General features: G+C 44.4%; 1 protein-coding gene across 5 annotated transcripts in view; it reads right to left on the bottom strand.

Moving 5' to 3' along the window:
• The window catches only part of RGL3 (ral guanine nucleotide dissociation stimulator like 3), a 159,095-nt gene that overhangs the window by 20,106 nt on the left and 118,624 nt on the right, over positions 1-20,365 (bottom strand). For all 5 annotated transcript variants that reach the window (XM_077470371.1, XM_077470373.1, XM_077470369.1 and 2 more), the window contains 7 exons: positions 13,734-13,820; positions 10,531-10,563; positions 10,322-10,443; positions 9,921-10,010; positions 4,993-5,128; positions 4,719-4,910; positions 2,281-2,395 (listed from right to left, as the gene is read on the bottom strand). In XM_077470371.1, coding sequence (XP_077326497.1) covers positions 2,281-2,395; positions 4,719-4,910; positions 4,993-5,128; positions 9,921-10,010; positions 10,322-10,443; positions 10,531-10,563; positions 13,734-13,820 — 775 coding nt within the window. The remainder of the gene's footprint in view (positions 1-2,280; positions 2,396-4,718; positions 4,911-4,992; positions 5,129-9,920; positions 10,011-10,321; positions 10,444-10,530; positions 10,564-13,733; positions 13,821-20,365) is intronic.

Genomic DNA, 20,365 nt, shown 5'->3' with positions numbered 1-20,365 from the left:
AACAGTGTGTGTAAGTTTGGCAGGGAAGTTCTAGGAGAGGTGACAGAGAGGAGAATGTCATCAGCGAATAAGGAAATCTTATGGGGGCAACCTGCTATTTCTATGCCCCGGATATCTGGGTGAGCTCTTATTGCCTCCGCCAGAGGTTCCAGTGCCAACACAAAAAGAAGGGGTGACAGCGGACATCCCTGGCGGGTTCCCCTGTGGATAGTAAAAATGGGGGATTCAAATCCGTAATATTTAATTTTTGCTCGGGGGGAATCATATAGGGCCAACATCCAAGTCATAAATGAGGTCCCAAATCCATAGTGCCGTAGGACAGACATGAGATAGGGCCAAGACAAGGAGTCAAAGGCCTTATTCACATCGAGGGAGAGAAGCATGGACTCCTGGGAGCGAGCCTGGGCTATATGCTGGAGTTGAACTATACGTCGAATTGCATCTCCCGCCTGTCTCTGTGGTACGAAGCCAACCTGGTCCTTTTTTATTAAACGGGGGAGGAAAGAGTTTAGTCGAGTCGCCAAGATTTTTGTCAAGAGTTTCATATCAACATTGATGAGCGAGATCGGCCTGAAATTTGCCCAAGATGAGTGGTCACGGTCCGGTTTAGGAATCATCACCACATTTGCAGTCAGAAGATCTGGGGAGAGAGGGCTGCCGTTTTTGACCGAATTGTACATTGCCACCAGATGAGGGGCTACTACCGATGCCAGCTTCCTATAGTAAAGCGCGGTGTACCCATCAGGCCCAGGACGTTTTTCCACCTTAAGTTCCTTTATGGCTTGTAGAACTTCGGTGATCTGAATATCCCTATCCATGAGGGCAATGTGAGCCCCCGTTAAGGATGGGAGCGAAAGGCTTTCCAGGAAGTCTGCCGTGCTCTGAGCCGCATTATCCTCTGGTGCCGCATATAGCTTCGCAAGGCGAAACCCAAATTCCTCCAGAACATGCTTCGGGTTCCCTGATAGGACATTGTTTTGATCACGTAGGGTAATCGGGTTAAATTTAGGGGCAAAGGTGCGGAGTCTGTTAGCTAACATACGGTTTGGTTTATTTGCTCTCACATACCACCGCTGGCGGGACCAGCGCAGTATACGCTCAGCACCCTCGGTAAGGCATAGGTCAAGCTCCGATCTGGCCATGTCCAACAGCTTACGGTTGTTCGGGGTGGGAAACTGTTTAAACTTCTCGGATAGTGACTCCAATCGGGACTCAAGCTCTTTTTGTTTTTTCTCTCTTGCCCTCTTACGGGCCGAAGCCAGACTAATTATCCGACCCCGTAACACCGCTTTATAAGCCTCCCAAAGGACCACTGGTGACTGCACCGAGCCCAAGTTTTCACGAAAGTAGTCCTCCGAAGCCTTAACAATATCCGCTGTCACATCTGCATGCGAAAGAAGGGAATCATTCATCACCCAGGGAGAAAATCTAGGTCTATCCAGAATAGAGTGACAAACAACTAGCACCGGGTCGTGATCTGACCAAGGAACAGCCAAGATTGAGGCCGATACCACTAACGGAAGGTGACGTCTGAGCATAAACATATGGTCAATCCTTGAGTGGACCTGATGGGGATGGGAGTAATGGGTGTAGTCCTTGCCCTGAGGATGACATTCCCTCCACAGGTCAACCAAGTCAAGTGTTTGCAAGGAGGACATGAATTTTTTAGCCCCTGCCGACTGTCCGTTTCTCTCGGGCGGCTGCTTATCTAGTTTGGGATTTAGTAGAAGGTTAGAGTCACCCGCAAGAAGGAGGGTGCCCTTGCCGTGGGACATAAGTAGGGTGCAGACATGGGTCAAGAAGGGCCCCGGATTTACATTCGGGGCATAGTACGTTAGTACGGTAACCTCCATGCCATGAATAGTGCCTTGGAGCAACAGGTACCGCCCATCAGGGTCTGCGATCTGTTTAGTGCAACTAGCTTTGCATTTTCTTAATGAATGCATAGCATTCTGTGATTGGACGAGGTGCAGAGAGTGTGATGTTGCCGCCCCCCTCTTCACCTAGTCCAGTCAGAAAACACTTTGCATTTATTAAGAAAATGCAAAGTGTTCCCTATAGGGTACAAAGCGGAAAAACTCTTGTATTCAGAATGCAGCAGGGCAATCGCTCAGCACAGGACCTGGAGTAGTGGTGTCCACATCAGTGATTTCCAGTTTCCAGGAGGATCAGCCAGTTATGTTATATACATAGTTATATTGGTCCAAGCTGGACAGTCCTAACTGTATAAAATATCCATACCTGAAATTCTTCTTTAATAAAATATAGATTAATCCTTACCTTTACCGTCTGATAGTAACTGTACCAACTGGAAGTCATCAGGGCCATAGGATTCTATGTTGTGTTTATGGAGAGCCCGCTGTATGACTACCCGAGACTTGTCCTGACTGGTGAGCTGCAGAGGAACATACATATAAATGATTAATAATAGAACCATATCATCTTACTTAAAGTTTTATGTATTATATCAGGGGTCTCCAAACTTTTCAGTACAAGGGCCACGTTGTATATTTTACAAATATTTACAGGTCAAAAAATAAATAAAAAAAGTTTAAAAAATGAATGAATAAAATTTTAATTATTACGTTTAATTTTAGCCTTTTTCGAATCGACATGATATGATTCAGAACAACTGAAAAAGAACTTCAGTAAAACAAAGCAAAAAAATATTCAAAAAACATCCATCAAGGTCCCCTGCAGAGCTCCCCTTACATCACAGTCCCCATCAAATTCTGCTCTTACATAAGAGTCCAATTTTACATCTGAGTTCCCCTTACAGTTTCCAATCAAAGTCCCCCTTTACAATAGGGTCCTCATCGGAGTCCCCACTTACATCAGGGTCCTGTTTTATATCAGAATCCCACCTTACATCAGGTTCCCCATCAGAATCCCCCCTTACATCAGAGTCCCTCCTTACATCAGAGTGCCCCCTGGGGAACCTGCACTGGAAACCAGAGGGAGGGGGGTAGTGGATGTTGGTGAGAAGCGGAGACCATAGGCTGACCTGGCGACTTGTCAAAGCAGCCATTGACTTTAGCTGTGAGCCAGATAAAATTTTGCAGTGCCCAGATTTAGCCAGCCGGCCCTAGTTTGGAGATGCCTGCTTTAAATGTATGTACATTTTACTATAAAAAGAATTTATAATGTATTTCTCAAATGCCCTTTGCAGTAAGAATAGTTCAGAAAGTGATGGTGGTGGGGCTAAGGCTGGCCATACACTTGCCAATTTACAGGCAACTTCAGGGGCGGACTGACAACTCATGGGGCCCCCGGGCAATAGGAGATTATGGGGCCCCCAGGCAATAGGAGATTATGGGGTCACACAGTGTATACACACACACACACACATACAGTATATACACACAGTATACACACACAGTATACACACACACAGAATACACACACACACACACACACACTGAAAAGGTACTGGAGAGGCGGGGCAGCTATAATCTTGGGATTTTTTTTTTTTTAAACACAGATTTTTACATACTGTCCCTGGTTTTATTGAGGCTGGCAACCCTGATGGGGCCCTCGGGCAGTGCCCGAGGGCCTGAATGGTCAGTCCGCCCCTGGGCAACTTCAACCACTTTCGATGAACTGGGAATCAAACATATGATTGAATGAAGTTGCCTGAATCCAAGCAGTCTACCACCTATGAGTTTGAGCTGTCACCGGAATTCAGTTGATAGTACTGGACTATATATTGACAGCTAAAACATAGTTGACAGATAATACAGGTTAATGAAAAATCATTTGAAACTAGAAAGATATATGGCAATTTCATCAAAAGCTATTCAATTTTTCCGCCAGACTGCATGAAGCTATTTTCGATCCCATCTCCTTGTGGTCAATCGAAAGCACTAACTTCCACATTCGAACGCTTGGAGTTTCAATTTCAGTTCAGTGAAAACTGGTTGAAATTTCTGAAAAGTTTCCACATGTATAGCCAGCTTTGGAATATGCACTTTGAAAGCGGAAAAGTCAATTAGCTCACCTCTGTAAATGTTGTATGGTCTTGATTCCTACCACAAACAATGCATAGTGCAGTTGACAGCAGCCTCAAGAAAGAAGTGGAATGCTGGGGATGTCTGATGGCTTGGTTTTACCAAAATATTACACCCGACCTTAAGTGGACCTTCACCCAATAAAATAACTTTTTTCCTCCTGGCTCTTCCCTTTCCAACAATTGGTAATGATTCCTTATTTTGAAATGATTGCTGACCTTCTTTATGCTACATCTAGGTATGTATAACTTAGAGCCCACCACCTGCTACATCCTAGGATATCCACGTTACATATCCCAGGAGGCAACTGTACTGATGGGCGCATGTGTGCTGGAGAACATGTGTGCAGAGATAACAAGTCTTCATGACTTGGACAGAGCCTTCCTGAACATCTACACACCTGCTAGGGTTTCCCTGCACATGCATGCAGACCACAGATATCAAGGACCCAGATAACAGCTTTGTCTGTGCATGTACGGGAAACCACCGTGCAGGCACAGATGTGCCACAGGTCCATGCCAGGTCCTGAAGACCTGACAGAGGCCTTTGGCACATCTACATACCATGCAGTATGTGCAAGATAAATAAAGCTGGGAGCTGAATCAAAGATCAGGGGATAATTAAAGACTGATGGACTGAAGTGCCTCTTGAATGAAAATGCAATATTAAAAAATGAGAACGAATGCCAAAGAACTGTCATGGAGTTCTTACCAGTATACTCTTGTACAAATTCCCATGAGTGTTCTCCATGCTAACCCGGATAATACAAAGGTCAGCGATTTGCTGGTTGTACACTGGGAGTGATGGGGAGACTGGGGAACGGGGTGAAGAGACAGATCGGAGAGCTTCCTCCCGTCCTGGAGTGCTGGGCGGAGTCAGAACTTCCTGTGTGCTTCCCCTGTCCTGTAATGACCATATCGCAATGACAGAAAATTTACGCTAAATACAAAATGTCATCACAGAGTTCTGTATCACATGCAGTTACCTTATTGGTGGCTGTCTCTGCAGGACACAGAGCTGCTATAAGTCCTTCATCAATCTCACAGCTGCTGCAGGATCCTGACGGAGACACACGATCCCCATTCATCTTAGGACTAAACACTTCAGAACCTAATAACAAGCTGTGCATAAAACAGAACATGTACAGAACAAGAGATGAATAAAATAGCCACAATATACAGGCAAGAATACAATAATGACTTGTGTAATGATGAGCCTCAAGGCAGGAATGAGTGGGCACAGTGAGAGGACAGGAGATAAGGGTGTGAGTGGGCTCAATGGAAGGACAGGAGATAAGGTAGTGAGTGGGCTCAGTGGAAGGACAGGAGATACGGTAGTGAGCGGGCTCATTGGAAGGACAGGAGATAAGGGCGTGAGTGGGGCTAGTGGAAGGTCAGGAGATAAGGGGGTGAGTGGGGCCAGTGGAAGGTCAGGAGATAAGGGGGTGAGTGGACCCAGTGCAAGGACTGGAGATAAGTTGGTTAATGGACCCAGTGCAAGGACAGGGGATAAGGTGGTTAGTGGACTTTGTGGAAGGACAGGAGGTAAGGTGGTTAGTGGGCCCAGTGAGAGGACAGGAGATAAGGTGATGAATGGGCCTAGTGGAAGAACAGGAGATAAGGTGGTGAGTGGACCCAGTGGAAGAACAGGAGATACTGTAAGGTGGTGAGTGTGCCCAGTGGAAGAACAGGAGATAAGGGAGTGAGTGGGCCCAGAGAGTGGACAGGAGATAAGGGAGTGAGTGGGCCCAGTGGGAGTACAGGAAATAGGATGGCGAGTGGTCCCAGTGGAAGGACAGGAGATAATGTTGTTAGTGGATCCAGTGAAAGAACAGGAGATAATGTTGTGAGTGGACCACTGGAAGGACAGGAGATGATGTTGTGAGTGGACCCAGTGGAAGGACAGGAGATAATGTTCTGAATGGACCCAGTGGATAGACAGGAGATAAGGGGGTGAGTGGGCCCAGTGGAAGGGCAGGAGATAAAGTAGTGAGTGGGCCCAGTGGAAGATCAGGAGATAAGGGGGTGAGTGGGCCCAGTGGGAGGACAGGAGATAAAGTAGTGAGTAGGCCCAGTAGAAGGACAGGTGGTAAGGTGGTGAGTGGTCCCAGTGGAAGGACAAGAGATAAGGTGGCCCCAGTGGAAGGACAGGAGATAAGGATGTGAGTGGACCCAGTGGAAGGACAGGAGATTAGGTTTGTGAGTGGACCCAGTGGGAGAAAAGAGTTGGCACTGATATTGTGCAAATTATAGGGGAGTGTGATTGCATTGAGGGAGCAGGAAATTGGGGTAAGAAGTACATAAGGGTCATATGAGTGGACAAGCAGTAACATTTTTTAAACCCTAATGCCCAACCTAAGCTTCTTTGGTACTTACCATGCAGCCCCTGTGCCCCAGCAGCCAGTATAAAATGTGATCTATGAATAATGGGGGAGCAGATCAATCAATTATCTCCCCATCCTCTATTCATTTATGGAAGCTGTAATACGGTTTCTATGAATGGTGGAGCTGAGCAGAAAAGAGTGCTCAACGGTGTCCACCTTAATGAGTGGCTGTGACAACTCTTAGTTCTATTAACCCCTGCTGCACCAGACACAGGGGGGGGGGGAGCATGGACAGAGGAAGTTATGTCCCTTGTGCTGATTTTTCAGCTTTTTAATTAGGTTTTAATACGTTATTGGCAAGTGAAAGAAAACAAACCCAGAACCTCATACAATCTCCATCCAGTAGAAGGGGCTCCAGCAGGGCTCAAGTCCAGCGGGAACGCAAGGAAACGGAGTTCCTGTACTTTTTCCATAGCAGGAACGCAGTTCCCTTTAGCAGGACTGGCCTTTGAACAGGGGCGGGCTGAGCTGGGAGGGCAGTCTGCTGCACTGCATTCCGGGAGTTGTAGTCCGGACTACGCTCAAGGTCCTGGTGGCGGTGGGTAGAGACTGGAGAGAACTGAGCAGCACAGGAAGAAACTACAACTCCCAAGTCCCAAACACCGGCTGTGAGTGTTCCGGTGTAATGGCAAACCTCGTAGAATCGGCATGCCTGGTGTGTGATGTCACAGGTGTGACCCATTCCACTCTCCTTCCCAATTCCTCCTCCTTCACCCCGCTGCCGCACACATCTCCACTACTACCGATACCACCTAGCCTCCGCTGCCACCCCATGGTCAACGAGGGAACAGCACCACACCGCTGTCAGCTCATCACCTCGCTGACAGGTCACTTGAGATCTCACCAGCCCCCACTCTTCCAGGAACTGGAAATTACTGAAGGTGGAAGAGGACATTACTGGAGGGGAGGTGAAGGGGGCAGAAGACATTACTGGGGGGGTGAAGGGTGCAAAGGACATAACTGGGAGGGGAAGTAAAGGGAGGCAGAGGATGTTACTGGGGGGGTGAAGGGGACAGAGGACATTGCTGGGGGGCAGTGAAGGATACAGAGAACACTAGGGGGCAGAGTTCCCGGCATTCCCTTTACATCAGAGTCTGCAGGATTCCCCCTTACATTGTACTCTGCGGACCCTGATGTAAATGCGATATACACACATTTTGTATTTTTGAGGTGGGGGTGGAGGATATTGAGTGAGTTCCCTTACTTTTTTCCCAGGACTTGACCCCTGGGCTCCAGGGTTTGTGTCTGATATAGAGAAAACAAACTTTTTGTTTCTTTAGATCTTAATAAATTCTGGATGGCTCCTGGAGCCTGAGAACTTTGTAGAGCTCTGGGGTGGATAAAGCCTTTTCCAAAGTCCAAGACCTGATTTTTAGATGTATCTGTCCACAAGCCTTTATAGCTGACTGATGCTTAGGGCTTTCTCCCTCTTTCTCTCTCTGCTGTGGGAGCCAGCCTTCTGCTGAGTGAAAAGTCTGAACACTGATAGAGCACTGAAAGATCCAAGTGCTCCCTTTTTGTTTTAGAGGAACCCATTAGGGGACAGCCTGTTAGCCTGAAACTGACCTAGCTTTTTTGTGTAATGCTATGCTCAAAGCCCTTGAAACTGTCTTTGTTTGCTGATTTGCTGTCTAAAAATACAGGACAAACCTGCTTAAACTGTTCCTGGGTGTCCTTGCCTTGTGCATAGTTTATTACTGCCATTACCAGATGAGCAAGTTATATGTAGCAGCCTGATGTTTAGGCAGGGTTGCTCTTAAATTCAGGTGTAGTTACCTTGGCTCATTGTTAGGGATCAATTGAGTTGACCCTAAGTCTGGAATTGCTGCACTTCTCTCTTCTGCCGCTAGGTGGCCGGGTACCTGGTGACATTAGATAAGACAAGGGCAAAGCAAGGACAGATTAGGAGTATATGGGGTACCGCAGCCAATGGGCAGGGGTTTTCTTAAATCGATTGGCCTGCTGGGAGAACCTATATATTTGGGTGGAGTCAGGGGATTGGGGTTCTATACCACCTAGACTGCTGTCTGGGAGGACATGTGTTGTACTGCCCGGGCTGCTAGGCTGGAGTTTGGGCCTATCCAGATTTGGCACATTTGGCTGCTAGGCAGTATGAGGGCCTATCCAGAAGCAAGAGAGCATCGTAGGGTTGGGACTGTGGCTTGCAGTCCAACCAGAAGTGACGGTTCTGCCAGCCAGAGAACCTATCGTGGTCAGACGTAGAGGGGAAGTTGCTGCCACTAAGGGAGCAACCACCTTATTACCAGGGACTACAGTGAGCAGTTGAAGCAAGTGCTGGAGCAGTGTTCTCACCAACCGGGGATGGTGAAGAATTGGGAAACTTCAGCAGGTGTCAAGTCAGGGACCTAGCCAGCGGAGGTGACGCTTGCAGAGCAGCCTTGTGTGTCAAGCCAGGAAATATATATATATATATACACACACACACACACACACACACACACACACACACACACTACCTTTTGTACCACCACCCCCTCCCTTTAGAATGTAAGCTCTATGAGCAGGGCCCTCCTGTCCCGTCTGTATTGAACCGTACTGTAATTGTGTTGTCCTCCCCTCTACATTGTAAAGCACTGCGTAAACTGCTGGCGCTATATAAATTGTGTATAATAATAATAATATATGAACACACACACTATATTGTCAAAAGTATTGGGGTGCCTGCCTTTACATGCACATGAACTTTATTGGCATCCCAGTCTTAGTCCATAGGGTTCAATATTGAGTTTACCCCCTACACCCTTTGCAGCAATAACAGCTTTAACTCTTCTGGAAAGGCTGTCCGCAAGGTTTAGGAGTGTGCCTATGGGAATGTTTGACACTCATCCATGTCTTTATGAACCTTGCTTTATGCACTGGTGCGCAGTGATGTTGGAACAGGAAGGGGCTATTACCAAACAAAGTTGGGAGCATGAAATTGTCCAAAAGGTCTTGGTATGCTGACGCCTTAAGTGTTTCCTTCACTGGAATTAAGGAGCCAAGCCCAACCCCTGAAAAACAACCCCACACCATATTCCGCCCCTCCACCAAATAATTTGGACCAGTGCACAAAGCAAGGTCCATAAAGTCATGGATGAGCGAGTTTGGGGTGAAGGAACTTGACTAGCCTGCACTAGCCAAGTCCTGACCTCAACCCGATAGAACACCTTTGGGATGAATTTGGGCGGAGTCTGCGAAGAAATGCGCTTCTGGAATAATGGTCAAATATTCCCATAGACACACTCCTAAACCTTGTGGACGGCCTTCCCAGAAGAGTTGAAGCTGTTATAGCTGCAAAGGGTGGGCCAACTCAATATTGAACCCTCCGGACTAAGACTGGGATGCCATGCCAAGTTCATGTGTGTATAAAGGCAGGTGTCCTGATACTTTTGACAATATAGTGTGTGTGTGTATATAATATATATATATATATATATATATATATATATATATATATATATATATATATATATATAAAATCTTTTACACACACGTACACAGTTAAATTAAAGCATGTATGGAGAACTTACGAGCTGAACCTCTTGGTCAGTTTCCTGCGGATACGAGGGGAGTTTGGACAGGAATCTGCTGGCGGCTCAATAGTGCGAGAAATTCTGTAGCTGTAAGGACAAGGAATAAAATGGTTTTAAAATACTATCTTACATTATGCCACCTGACTGCACTGCTGGAACCCTTGTTAAAAGAGTGGGGCTTCCCGGTACAGGGGAGCATGTGACCTTTCATATATAACAGTGCCCAGGCCTCAGCATCTAATCACTTATACTAGTACTATGCAAAAGTACATTCATTGATTAAAGTATAAGTAAGAGGGTGATTTTCCTTTTTTTTACTTACATTTGACTATACAAAAAAATAAAATAAAGACTATAAGTTCTAAAGGTTATTAAGAGAGTTTTTTAGGTCTCCTCACCTTTGGTCCTCAGTCAGCTGACGATGCATGTAAAAAGCTTGTAAGATTTCAGGCTTTGGCGTCAGGACATAGTGGCGACAGGTAAGCTGTAGCTTCTGAATCTTGGCCAGAACTTCGTATTCCTAGTAAGGCAAGAGTGTAAACTCTTGGATCAAGGCTGCTGTTGGCAGGCTTCTTAGTGTAAACATATCTTAATGCTGCGCACTCACCTTTCTCCTCTTCTCAAAGTTTATAAGCCCACCCTGTAAAATGATAAATAGCAGAGCAACTTATTTATAAAGCATCAGTATACACTCAATAGCCACTTTATTAAACTGTGTTGAAACCCAGGAACAGACATTTAATATGTTGCAATTTACCAGCCCTGAAATGTGTTGGCTGTATTAGTTACTGTATTTGTTAGCTCAGCGAAGCTGGCCCCCCCTACAATCATCACAAACAAAAACTCAAGTGTGTTTCTTTAGTGCTACGTTTGTAAAAATTTACATTTGAGCCGATTTTATTTTTATATTAGCGATTGTTTTTTCCAGACTATGACGTCACCCAGCCCCCCTACAACAGCCAAATGACACAAAACCGGGCTCGTTGGTTAGCGCTATGTTTGTGCTGGTTTGTACTGTTTAAATTTCCATTTTTATCTTTTATAGTTTTTGCGTTAATAATGATTTATTAAAGTTCACCAAAGGTCACCCAGGCTCCCTACAACAGCCCAAAGACACAAAACTGGGCTCGTTAGTTAGTGCTATGTTTGTGCTGGTTTGTGCTGTTTAAATTTCCATTTTATCTTTAATCGTTTTTGCGTTATTAATGATTTATTAAAGGTCACCAAATGTCACTTATGGTGCGTACACACGTAGCAGACTATCCATCGGACTTAGTCTGGCGGACTTTCCGCCGGACTGTCCGCCGGACTGTCCGCTGGACTTTCCGAATGAGCTACCTGCCCACACACGGCACTTTTGCGGCGGACTAATACGGCATACTAAGTCCGCCAGACTATCCGCCGTACTTTTGAAATGAACGGACTCGTATCCCAGACTCGGACCCGGATCCCGGCCCCCCACCCTATGTGAATGAGTATGGGGTACAATGTACCCCTACACATTCACCTGTAAAAAAACAACAACACACAAGGGTTAAAATAGTTTATTGCACAGCTCCGGGGGTCTTCTGTCTTGGGGGGGTCTTCTCGCCGGACTCCTCCGCTATCTTCTGCTCTTTTGCTAGCTCTTTCACTAGCGGAGGAGCCCGGCTTTCTTCTTCGCTGCCGCCCTCTTCTTCTGACTTCGGGGGTCTTGTCCCCCTCTTCGGTTCTTCTTGCCGGGCCACCGCGCCTTCTTCTAGCTCTTTTACAAGCGGTGGCCTGGTCTCCTGTCTCCGCCGCCGTCTTCTGTTCTTTTCTTCTGGAGATGTTGCCTCGTCGCTGTCTCCAGTCACAATGGCAGGGACGCGGTGCGCGGCAACTTATATAGGGACATCGCCGGAAGATGTCCCTGCCCATTATGATGTCACTAGTCCCAGCATCCTCTGGGACTAGTGCTACGTTTGTGCTGTTAAAATTTTTATTTGTGCCGTTATGGTTTTTTAGTTGCAACAGTTTTTTTTTTTATCAAACCCCACCCACAATCAGCACAAATAAAAACTCAAGTGTGTTTCAAGCACAAACGTAGCACTAAAGAAACACACTTGAGTTTTTATTTGTGCTGTTTGATAAAAAAAAAAAAAAACAAGCTGTTATAACTAAAACACCACAAATGAAAATGTAAGCAGCACAAACATAGCACTAACCAACGAGCCCAGTTTAGTGTCTTTTGGGTGTTGTAGGGGGGCTGAGTGACCTTTGGTAATGCATAAATCATTAATAATGCAAAAATTATAAAAGATAAAATGGACATTTAAACAGCACAAACCAGCACAAACGTAGCACTAACCAACAAGCCCGGTTTTGTGTCCTTTGGCTGTTGTAGGGGGGCTGGGTGATGTCATAGTCTGGAATAAACAATCGCTAATATCGTAAAAATTAAAGCATGCACCAATGTAAATTTTTACGCCACAAAACAGCACAAACTTAGCACTAAAGAAACACACTTGAGTTCTTATTTGTGCTGATTGTAGAGGGGCCAGCTTAGCTGAGTTGAGTTGTATTTGATTTCTTTTTTTTTTAGGCATTTTCACCTTTTTTTTAACCTGGTGATCCTGAATCTGGCCATACACTAAAAGAATTTAGTTTGAAAACTTAAATTTCAGGAACAGTCGTTCAATTTTCTAATCATTAGTGGGATCCCAGCGACATTCGTTTTTGACCATAGTGACAAGAAATTCGAAGGAACAGGATGGAAATATGTTTTTTGTACATATGGATTTCTAACCGTAAATGTGGTTTTAATTCAGGAAATTACATTCATTTCAAAATCAAATGTTAAAAACAAAACAACATGTTTAAGTATTTTAGAATAACATTTGTCGTTCTAAATTCGTCAATTGTACAGATTAGAATTGTTCTACAAATGTTCATATGGAAATCTTACTACTATATGGCCAACTTAACCCACTTCCTGGACAGGAACCAAGACTTTCATGACTGTCATCTCTAAGCCAGCATCTCAGTCCAGGAAAGAGTCCGTGACCCTAGATGATGCCATGTCAGGGAAGTACTGTGTTCTCTATGAGCAAAAGCTAGCCATATGCAGTGCTGGGACAAGGTCATCTAGAGCCCAGGGCAAACATGCCAAATTGTGCCACCCCCCCCCAGATGTATAAGCATTATGGGGTTGATTTACTAAAGGCAAATAGACTGTGCACTCTGCAAGTGCAGTTTCTCCAGAGCTTAGTAATGAGAAAAAGGTCTGCTGACTTCCATCATCCAATTATGTGCAAGCAAAAAATGCTGTTTTTTTTATTTCCTTGCACGTGATTGGGTACTCTTTGCAAAGTGCAAAGTGAAGTTTTACCTCATTTACTAAGCTCTTGAGCAACTGCACTTGCAGAGTGCACAGTCTATTTTGCCTTTAGTAAATCAACCCCTATGTGTCAGCAAAAATCCCCCCTCCCCAACAAAAAAAATATATTTCCCCTCTACCAAATTACTTGTGTAGCACAAAATCCCCAAATCCCCCCCTCCTAGCACAAATTCTTTTCCCCCATCCACCCTCCCAACACAAATCCCCCCAAATTACCACTCCTAGAACACCTCCCTAAATTTCCCCTCCTAGAACAATTCTTGTACCCTGCCACTCCCGAAATTCCCCTTCTCAACACAAATCCACCTCACATGATACCACAGTGCCCAGGGCAGCTGCCCCTCCTGGCCACCTCTTGTCTCGCCCCTGACCATATGAGCCCCTTTATGAGTACAAGCTAGGTGATCACTGAGTGCATTAACTGGCTATGAATAAAGACAAGGCAGTCTCACCTCTACATAGTCAGGAAGTGCAGTGTCCAACATGACAAGGTCCGTCAAAAATGTTCCAAGATAAGGCACCGTACCCTGAGCTGGTCTCTGAAAAAGGAAGGAGTGTCAGGTTTATTTAAGTTGTGTCCCCTAGAAGGTAAGGTGAGATGTATGGTTCTTAGGTTCTTAGGTAGTATCCTCTAGAGGGCACCATGAGACAAGGCCTCACCTAACATTCATCTCCTATGGACACTAGGGAAAGGGATATGATATTGACTACCAAACCCACTGCCCCACTATCTACAAGGACAAGTACAGCTTCAGTTTGAATCAGATTGGCAGAAATGTTGCTTTATATGAAAAAAAGTGAACATTTGTGCAGCCCACAACAATCAAAAAGATTCTTCTGTTCATGTTTCTAGTGCTTGGATATCCTGGTTTCCATAGACAAAACTGGGAGTTCTTCCTTTGGCAAAGTCCACTCTTTGGCACTATGATATCGTAGCAGGGTTTTGTGCCAGGTTAGCCCTCGATCAATGCAGAAAGTTTGTTGTTTTAGAGATACCTTTTATTGGCTAATCCAGAGGTCAGCACATTTTATTCACATTGTGAAATTATATTTAAAACATTTCTGCTTTCATAGTTGTACTGCTTAGACCTTAGATCAGCCCAAATTCATGGTCATTCAACCCTCAAATCAGCCTAATTCTTGCACCTTCAGACCCCACATAAGCCTCAATGAATACACTTCAGATCTCAGGTCAGCCCCATTTCTAACATCTTCGGACCTCAGATCAACCCCAGTTCCTGCACCTTCAGAAGTCAGTTTAGCCCCAATTCCTGCACCTTCAGATCTCAGATGAGCCCCAATTGCTGAGCCTTCAGATCTCAAATCAGCCCCAATTCCTGCACCTTCAGACCTAAGATCAGCCCCAATTCCTAGGCCTTCATACCTCAGATTAGCCCCGGTTTTTGCACCTTCAAATCTCAGATCAGCCCCAGTTTCTGCACCATCAAATCTCAGATTAGTTCCAATTCACACCTTCAGACCTCAGATCAGCCCCAATTCCTGCAAGTTTAGACTTCAGATCAGCCCCAGTTACTGCACCTTCAGAACTCAGATCAGCCCCAATTCCTGCACCTTCAGACCTAAGATCAGCCCCAATTCCTAGGCCTTCATACCTCAGATTAGCCCTGGTTTCTGCACCTTCAAATCTCAGATCAGCCCCAGTTTCTGCACCATCAAATCTCAGATTAGATCCAATTCACATCTTCAGACCTCAGATCACCCCCAATTGCTGCAAATTTAGATTCTGGAATCTTAAGAGCCTTTGGCCAAATTTTTTTTTTTGATAATCAGGGCACTGATCATCAGTGCTGCCTAGCAATGCCCAATCACCTATCAGTGTCCATCAGTATCACATATCAAAGCTGCATTATCAGTGCCCATTAGTGCAGTCTCATCAGTGCCCATTAGTGCAGCCTTATCAGTGCCCATCAGAGCAGCCTCATCAGTGCCCATCAGTGCACCCTTATCAGTACAGCCTCATCAGTGCCGCATCATCAGTGTCCATCAAAGCAGCCTATCAGTGCCCATCAGAGCAGCCTCATCAGTGCCCATCAGAGCAGCCTCATCAGTGCCCATCAGAGCAGCCTCATCAGTGCCGCATCATCAGTGTCCATCAGTTGAGCCTCATTAGTGCCCATTAGTGCTGCCTCATCAGTGCAGCCTTATCAGTGAGGGAGAAAAATTACTTATTTGAAAAATTTTATAACAAAGAAAAACTATTTTTTTCTAACTTTTTGGTCTTTTTTTTCATTTGTTTAGCAAAAAATAAAAAACCCAGTGGTGATTAAATACCACTAAAAGAAAGCTTTATCTGTCTTAAAAAAATTATAAAAGTTTCATATGGGTATAATATTGCATGACCATGCAATAGTCATTCAAAATGCGACTGCGATGAATGCAGAAAATTGGGCTGGGCAAGAAGGGGGTAAAAGTGCCCGGTATTGAAATGGTTAATACAAGAATGTATTTTGCTTGCTTTAGAAACTGAAGCTTGGTATTGAGGACTATAAGCCTGTGATGTACCGGAACACCCAGATCCTAGCCATGCACTCCCCCAGCTGTTCCCCTCTTCAAATGTATTAGTTCCAATAACGTACAAGCAGTCAAATAAAAAAAATGATGTATACTATAAATTTCCAGTACAAAGACAGAATTTTACAGTATTTTCAGGGTCACAACTGGGAATATTTATGGCTGCGACCAGCTCTGATAAAACCGGGACTGTTGCTGATTATCAGGGACATCTGGTAATCTCCACCTAGTGTACACAGAAGCAATATGATAGGACTTCCCCAGGGTTTTTTTTTTTTAGCAGCAAAGTAATTCAAATAGGTAATGTATACCGGAAAATATTTTATTAAATTGTACAAAAGATAACACCATGGAAATTAAAATATGAGCTCTGATGGGAGAATGAGAACCATTCCAAATACATAAAATGCAAACAAAGAATTATACGTACAAGTTAATAAAATATTTTTCGATATACATTACCTATTTGAATTACTTTGCTGCTAAAAAAAAAAACCCTGGGGGAGTCCTCCCATATTGTACTACTTGGGGTGTGCAGCACTAGTACCTCTCCTCACTTGTGTCTTTCCCATGCTATGTGTACACAAAAGCATTTTATTGCAGTGAAATTTCTAGTGCTCCACGTTCTTTTACTACACCATCATCGGAGAGGGCTGTGTATTACACAACAAGGACTTATGTTTTGCATACAGGGAAATACAGTGTACATATATCAACACAGCGATGTGTATCTATATCCTGGAGAATGTAGACTGCAGATGGGAAGAAGGATAAGTACACAGAGCTGTGTTATGCTGACTGGATAGGAAATCACAGTTTTTAGTTTTTTTAAACTTAGGGACTGATTTGATTGTACAATGTAAATGTAAATCGCTGCATAAATTGACGGCGCTCTATAAGAACCCTAAATAATAATAATATTAACCACTTAACAACCGGCCCATAGCCGAATGACGGCAACAGGGCTGTTGCTTAATTCTGGGAGGCCGTCATATGACGACCTCTCAGAATTCCGCTCTCGTGCGCCCCCTCGGGCGCGCACTCGAGAGCATCTGTGGACCCGGCGCATCACGGTAAACGGCCGCTCATCGTGGCTGTTTACCGCGTGATCGCTCCGTCAAATGACAGAGCGATCACTTGTAAACAAACCGGTGTCATGTTATGATGCTGGTTCCTCCCTCCCCTCTCTGTACCGATCGGTACAGTGGAGGGGAGAGATCGGTGTCAGCAGCGCTGTGGGCTGGATCTGCAGTGCCCAGTGCTGCTCACTGACAATTAACCCTGCAATGCCCTGCCAATACTCTGCAATACCCAGCAATGCCCTGCCAATACTCTGCAATACCCAGCAATGCCCTGCCAATACTCTGCAATGCCCTGCCAGTACTCTGCAATGCCCTGCCAATACTCTGCAATGCCCAGCAATGCCCTGCCAATATTCTGCAATACCCAGTAATACTCTGCAATACCCTGCCAATACTCTGCCATAAATTAAAAAATCCCCATAGGCGACACTTTACATTTTTTTACTGGTTACATGTTTTGAGTTACAGAGGAGGTCTAGGGCCAAAGTTATTGTTCTCGCTCTAACGTAAATTTGCCATAAATGCCATAAATTTCAATACCCAGCCATACTCGGTGATACCCTGCAATACCCAGCCATACTCTGCAATACCCAGCCATACTCGGTGATACCCTGCAATCCCCAGCCATACACTGCTATACCCAGCCATACTCGGTGATACCCTGCAATACTCGGTGATACCCAGCTATGCTCGGCCATGCTTGGCTGTACTCGGCCTCTGTATGTGGCCAGGCTGTGGAAGTCTCACACAGGTATCGCCGTAATCAGGAGGAGTAGGAGAATCTATTTTGGGGTGTCATTTTTTATATGTACATGCTATGTGTTAGAAATATTGTATAAATGGACAACTTTGTGTTAAAAAAAAAAGCATTTTAACCACTTCCCGCCTGCCAGCTGTTATATGACGTCCTTGACTTTGTGCGGGGATATCTGAATGATGGGTGCAGCTACAGGCATCATTCAGATATCAGCTTTTTTAGCCGGCGATTCCCTACACCATAAGAATGATCATAGTGGCTGTTCCACTGCTTGATTTTTCTTACAGGAGGCGAGAGGGAACACCCCCCCTCCCGCCACCCTCTGGTGCTTCTACCGACTCGCCAATACGGGCAAAGCCAGAATCGTTTTTTTTTTTGTTTTGTTTTTATTTCAGTCTTCCCAGCCTAGAGGGGAGGTGCGGGGTCTTATTGACCCCATATCTCACTGTAAAGAGGACCTGTCATGCCATATTCCTATTACAAGGGATGTTTACATTCCTTGTAATAGGAATGAAAGTGATCAAACTATTTATTTTTGGGGAAAAAAGTGTCAAACTAAAATAAAGTAAAATGAACAATAAAAAAAAAAAGTTCATTTAAAACGCCCCTGTCCCCATGTGCTCGCATGCAGAAGCGAACGCATACGTAAGTCCCGCCCACATATGAAAACAGTGTTCAAACCACACATGTGAGGTATCGCTGCGAACGTTAGAGCGAGAGCAATAATTCTAGCCCTAGACCTCCTCTGTAACTCAAAACATGTAACCAGTAAAAAAAATTAAAGCGTCGCCTATGGGGATTTTTAAGTAGCGATGTTTGGCACCATTTCACGAGCGTGTGCAATTTTGAAGGGTGACATGTTAGGTATCTATTTACTCAGCGTAATTTCATCTTTCACATTATGCAAAAACATTGGGCTAACTTTACTGTTTTGTTTTATTTAAAGCACAAAACTGTTTTTTTTTACAAAAAAAAACATGTTCGAAAAATTGCTGCACAAATATCGTGCAAGATAAAAAGTTGCAAGGACCACCATTGTATTCTCTAGGGTCTTTGCTAAAAAAACATATATAATGTTTTGGGGTTCTATGTAATTTTCTAGCAAATAAATGATGATTTTTACATGTAGGAGAGAAATGTCAGAATTGTCCTGGGTGCTCCAGAACGCCTGATGGTGCTCCCTGCATGTTGGGCCTCTGTATGTGGCCACACTGTGTAAAAGTCTCACACATGTGGTATCGCCATACTCATGAGTAATAGTAGAATGTGTTTTGGGGTGTAATTTGTGGTATGCATATGCTGTGTGTGAGAAATAACCTGATAATATGACAATTTTGTGAAAAAAAATCTTAATTTTTCAAAGAATAGTGGGAAAAAATGAAAAACTTAAAAAAACTCATCACGCCTCTTAATAAATACCTTGGAATGTCTTCTTTCCAAAAAGGGGTCATTTGGGGGGTATTTGTACTTTTTTGGCATGTTAGGGTCTCAAGAATTGAAATAGGCCGTCAGTACTTCAGGTGTGATCAATTTTCAGATATTGGCACCATAGCTTGTGGACTCTATAACTTTCACAAAGACCAAATAATATCCACCAATTTGTACTTATTTTTACCAAAGATATGTAGTAGTATAAATTTTGGCCAAAATTTATGAAGAAAAATTACTAATCTGCAAAATTTTATAACAGAAATGAAGAAAAATGTTCACAGAATTGTCTGTCTTTTTTCTTTTATAGCACAAAAAATAAAAAATCCAGCGGTGATTAAATACCACCAAAAGGAAGTTCTACTTGTGTGAAAAAAAGGAAAAAAAATTCATATGGGTACAGTGTTGCATGACTGAGTAATTGTCATCCAAAATGTGAGAGCACCAAAAGCTGAAAATTGGTCTGGTTATTAAGGGTGTTTAAGTGCCCAGTGGTCAAGTGGTTAATAATATTAATAATTGGTGTGAACTGGGGCCATATGACATAAAGCAGATAGGCTTGTTCTTGCATTGGAAGTGCATTGGCATAGCTACCAAGTGTCCCTGATTTCGAGGGACTGTCCCTGATTTGGAACAATATCCCTCTGTCCCTCTTTTCTCCTCATTTGTCCCTTATTTTGGTCTGATCCACTTGATGTCTGCACTATAGCCGAATGAGGCCTACAGCGCGGGCCTGAATTTCCGGGAGGCTGTCATATGACGACCTCCCCTTAGCATGCTCCCTGCGGTGCGCGCTTTGACTCGGGTGATCACAGATCCGAGTAAGGGGCTGGTCCTGGCCCCTTACCACGTGATCAGCTGTCAGCCAATGACAGCAGATCACATGATGTAAACAAAAGCTTGGTAATCTTTTTTGTTTTTTTTTTCTCCTCACACTGACAGCGTTAGGAGAAAAAAAAAAGATTACCGGCTTATCTGCTAGGGACTGTGCCCACCAGCACTCCCTGCTAGTGCCACCTGCCAGTGCCCACCAGTGCCACCTATCAATGCCCAAGAGTTCCACCTATCAATGCCAACAAGTGCCACCTATCAATGCCCACCAGTGGTGCCCATCACTGCCCCCTATCGGTGCCCATCAGTGCAGCCTCATCAGCATACATCAACGAAGGAGAAAAATTGCCTGTTTGCAAAATCTTACAACAAAATATATTAAAAAAAAAGTGGTCTTTTTAAAAATTTTAAAACAGTGTAGCAAGGTCCATAAAGACATGGATGAGGTCTTGAG

Source organism: Lithobates pipiens, unplaced genomic scaffold (assembly GCF_037356315.1).
Source record: "Lithobates pipiens isolate NorthernLeopardFrog02 unplaced genomic scaffold, aLitPip1_a1.2 Scaffold_8, whole genome shotgun sequence".
Taxonomy (NCBI): domain Eukaryota; kingdom Metazoa; phylum Chordata; class Amphibia; order Anura; family Ranidae; genus Lithobates; species Lithobates pipiens.
The sequence above is the reverse complement of the archived record's forward strand: the minus strand, read 5'-3'. Positions and strand labels throughout refer to the sequence as shown.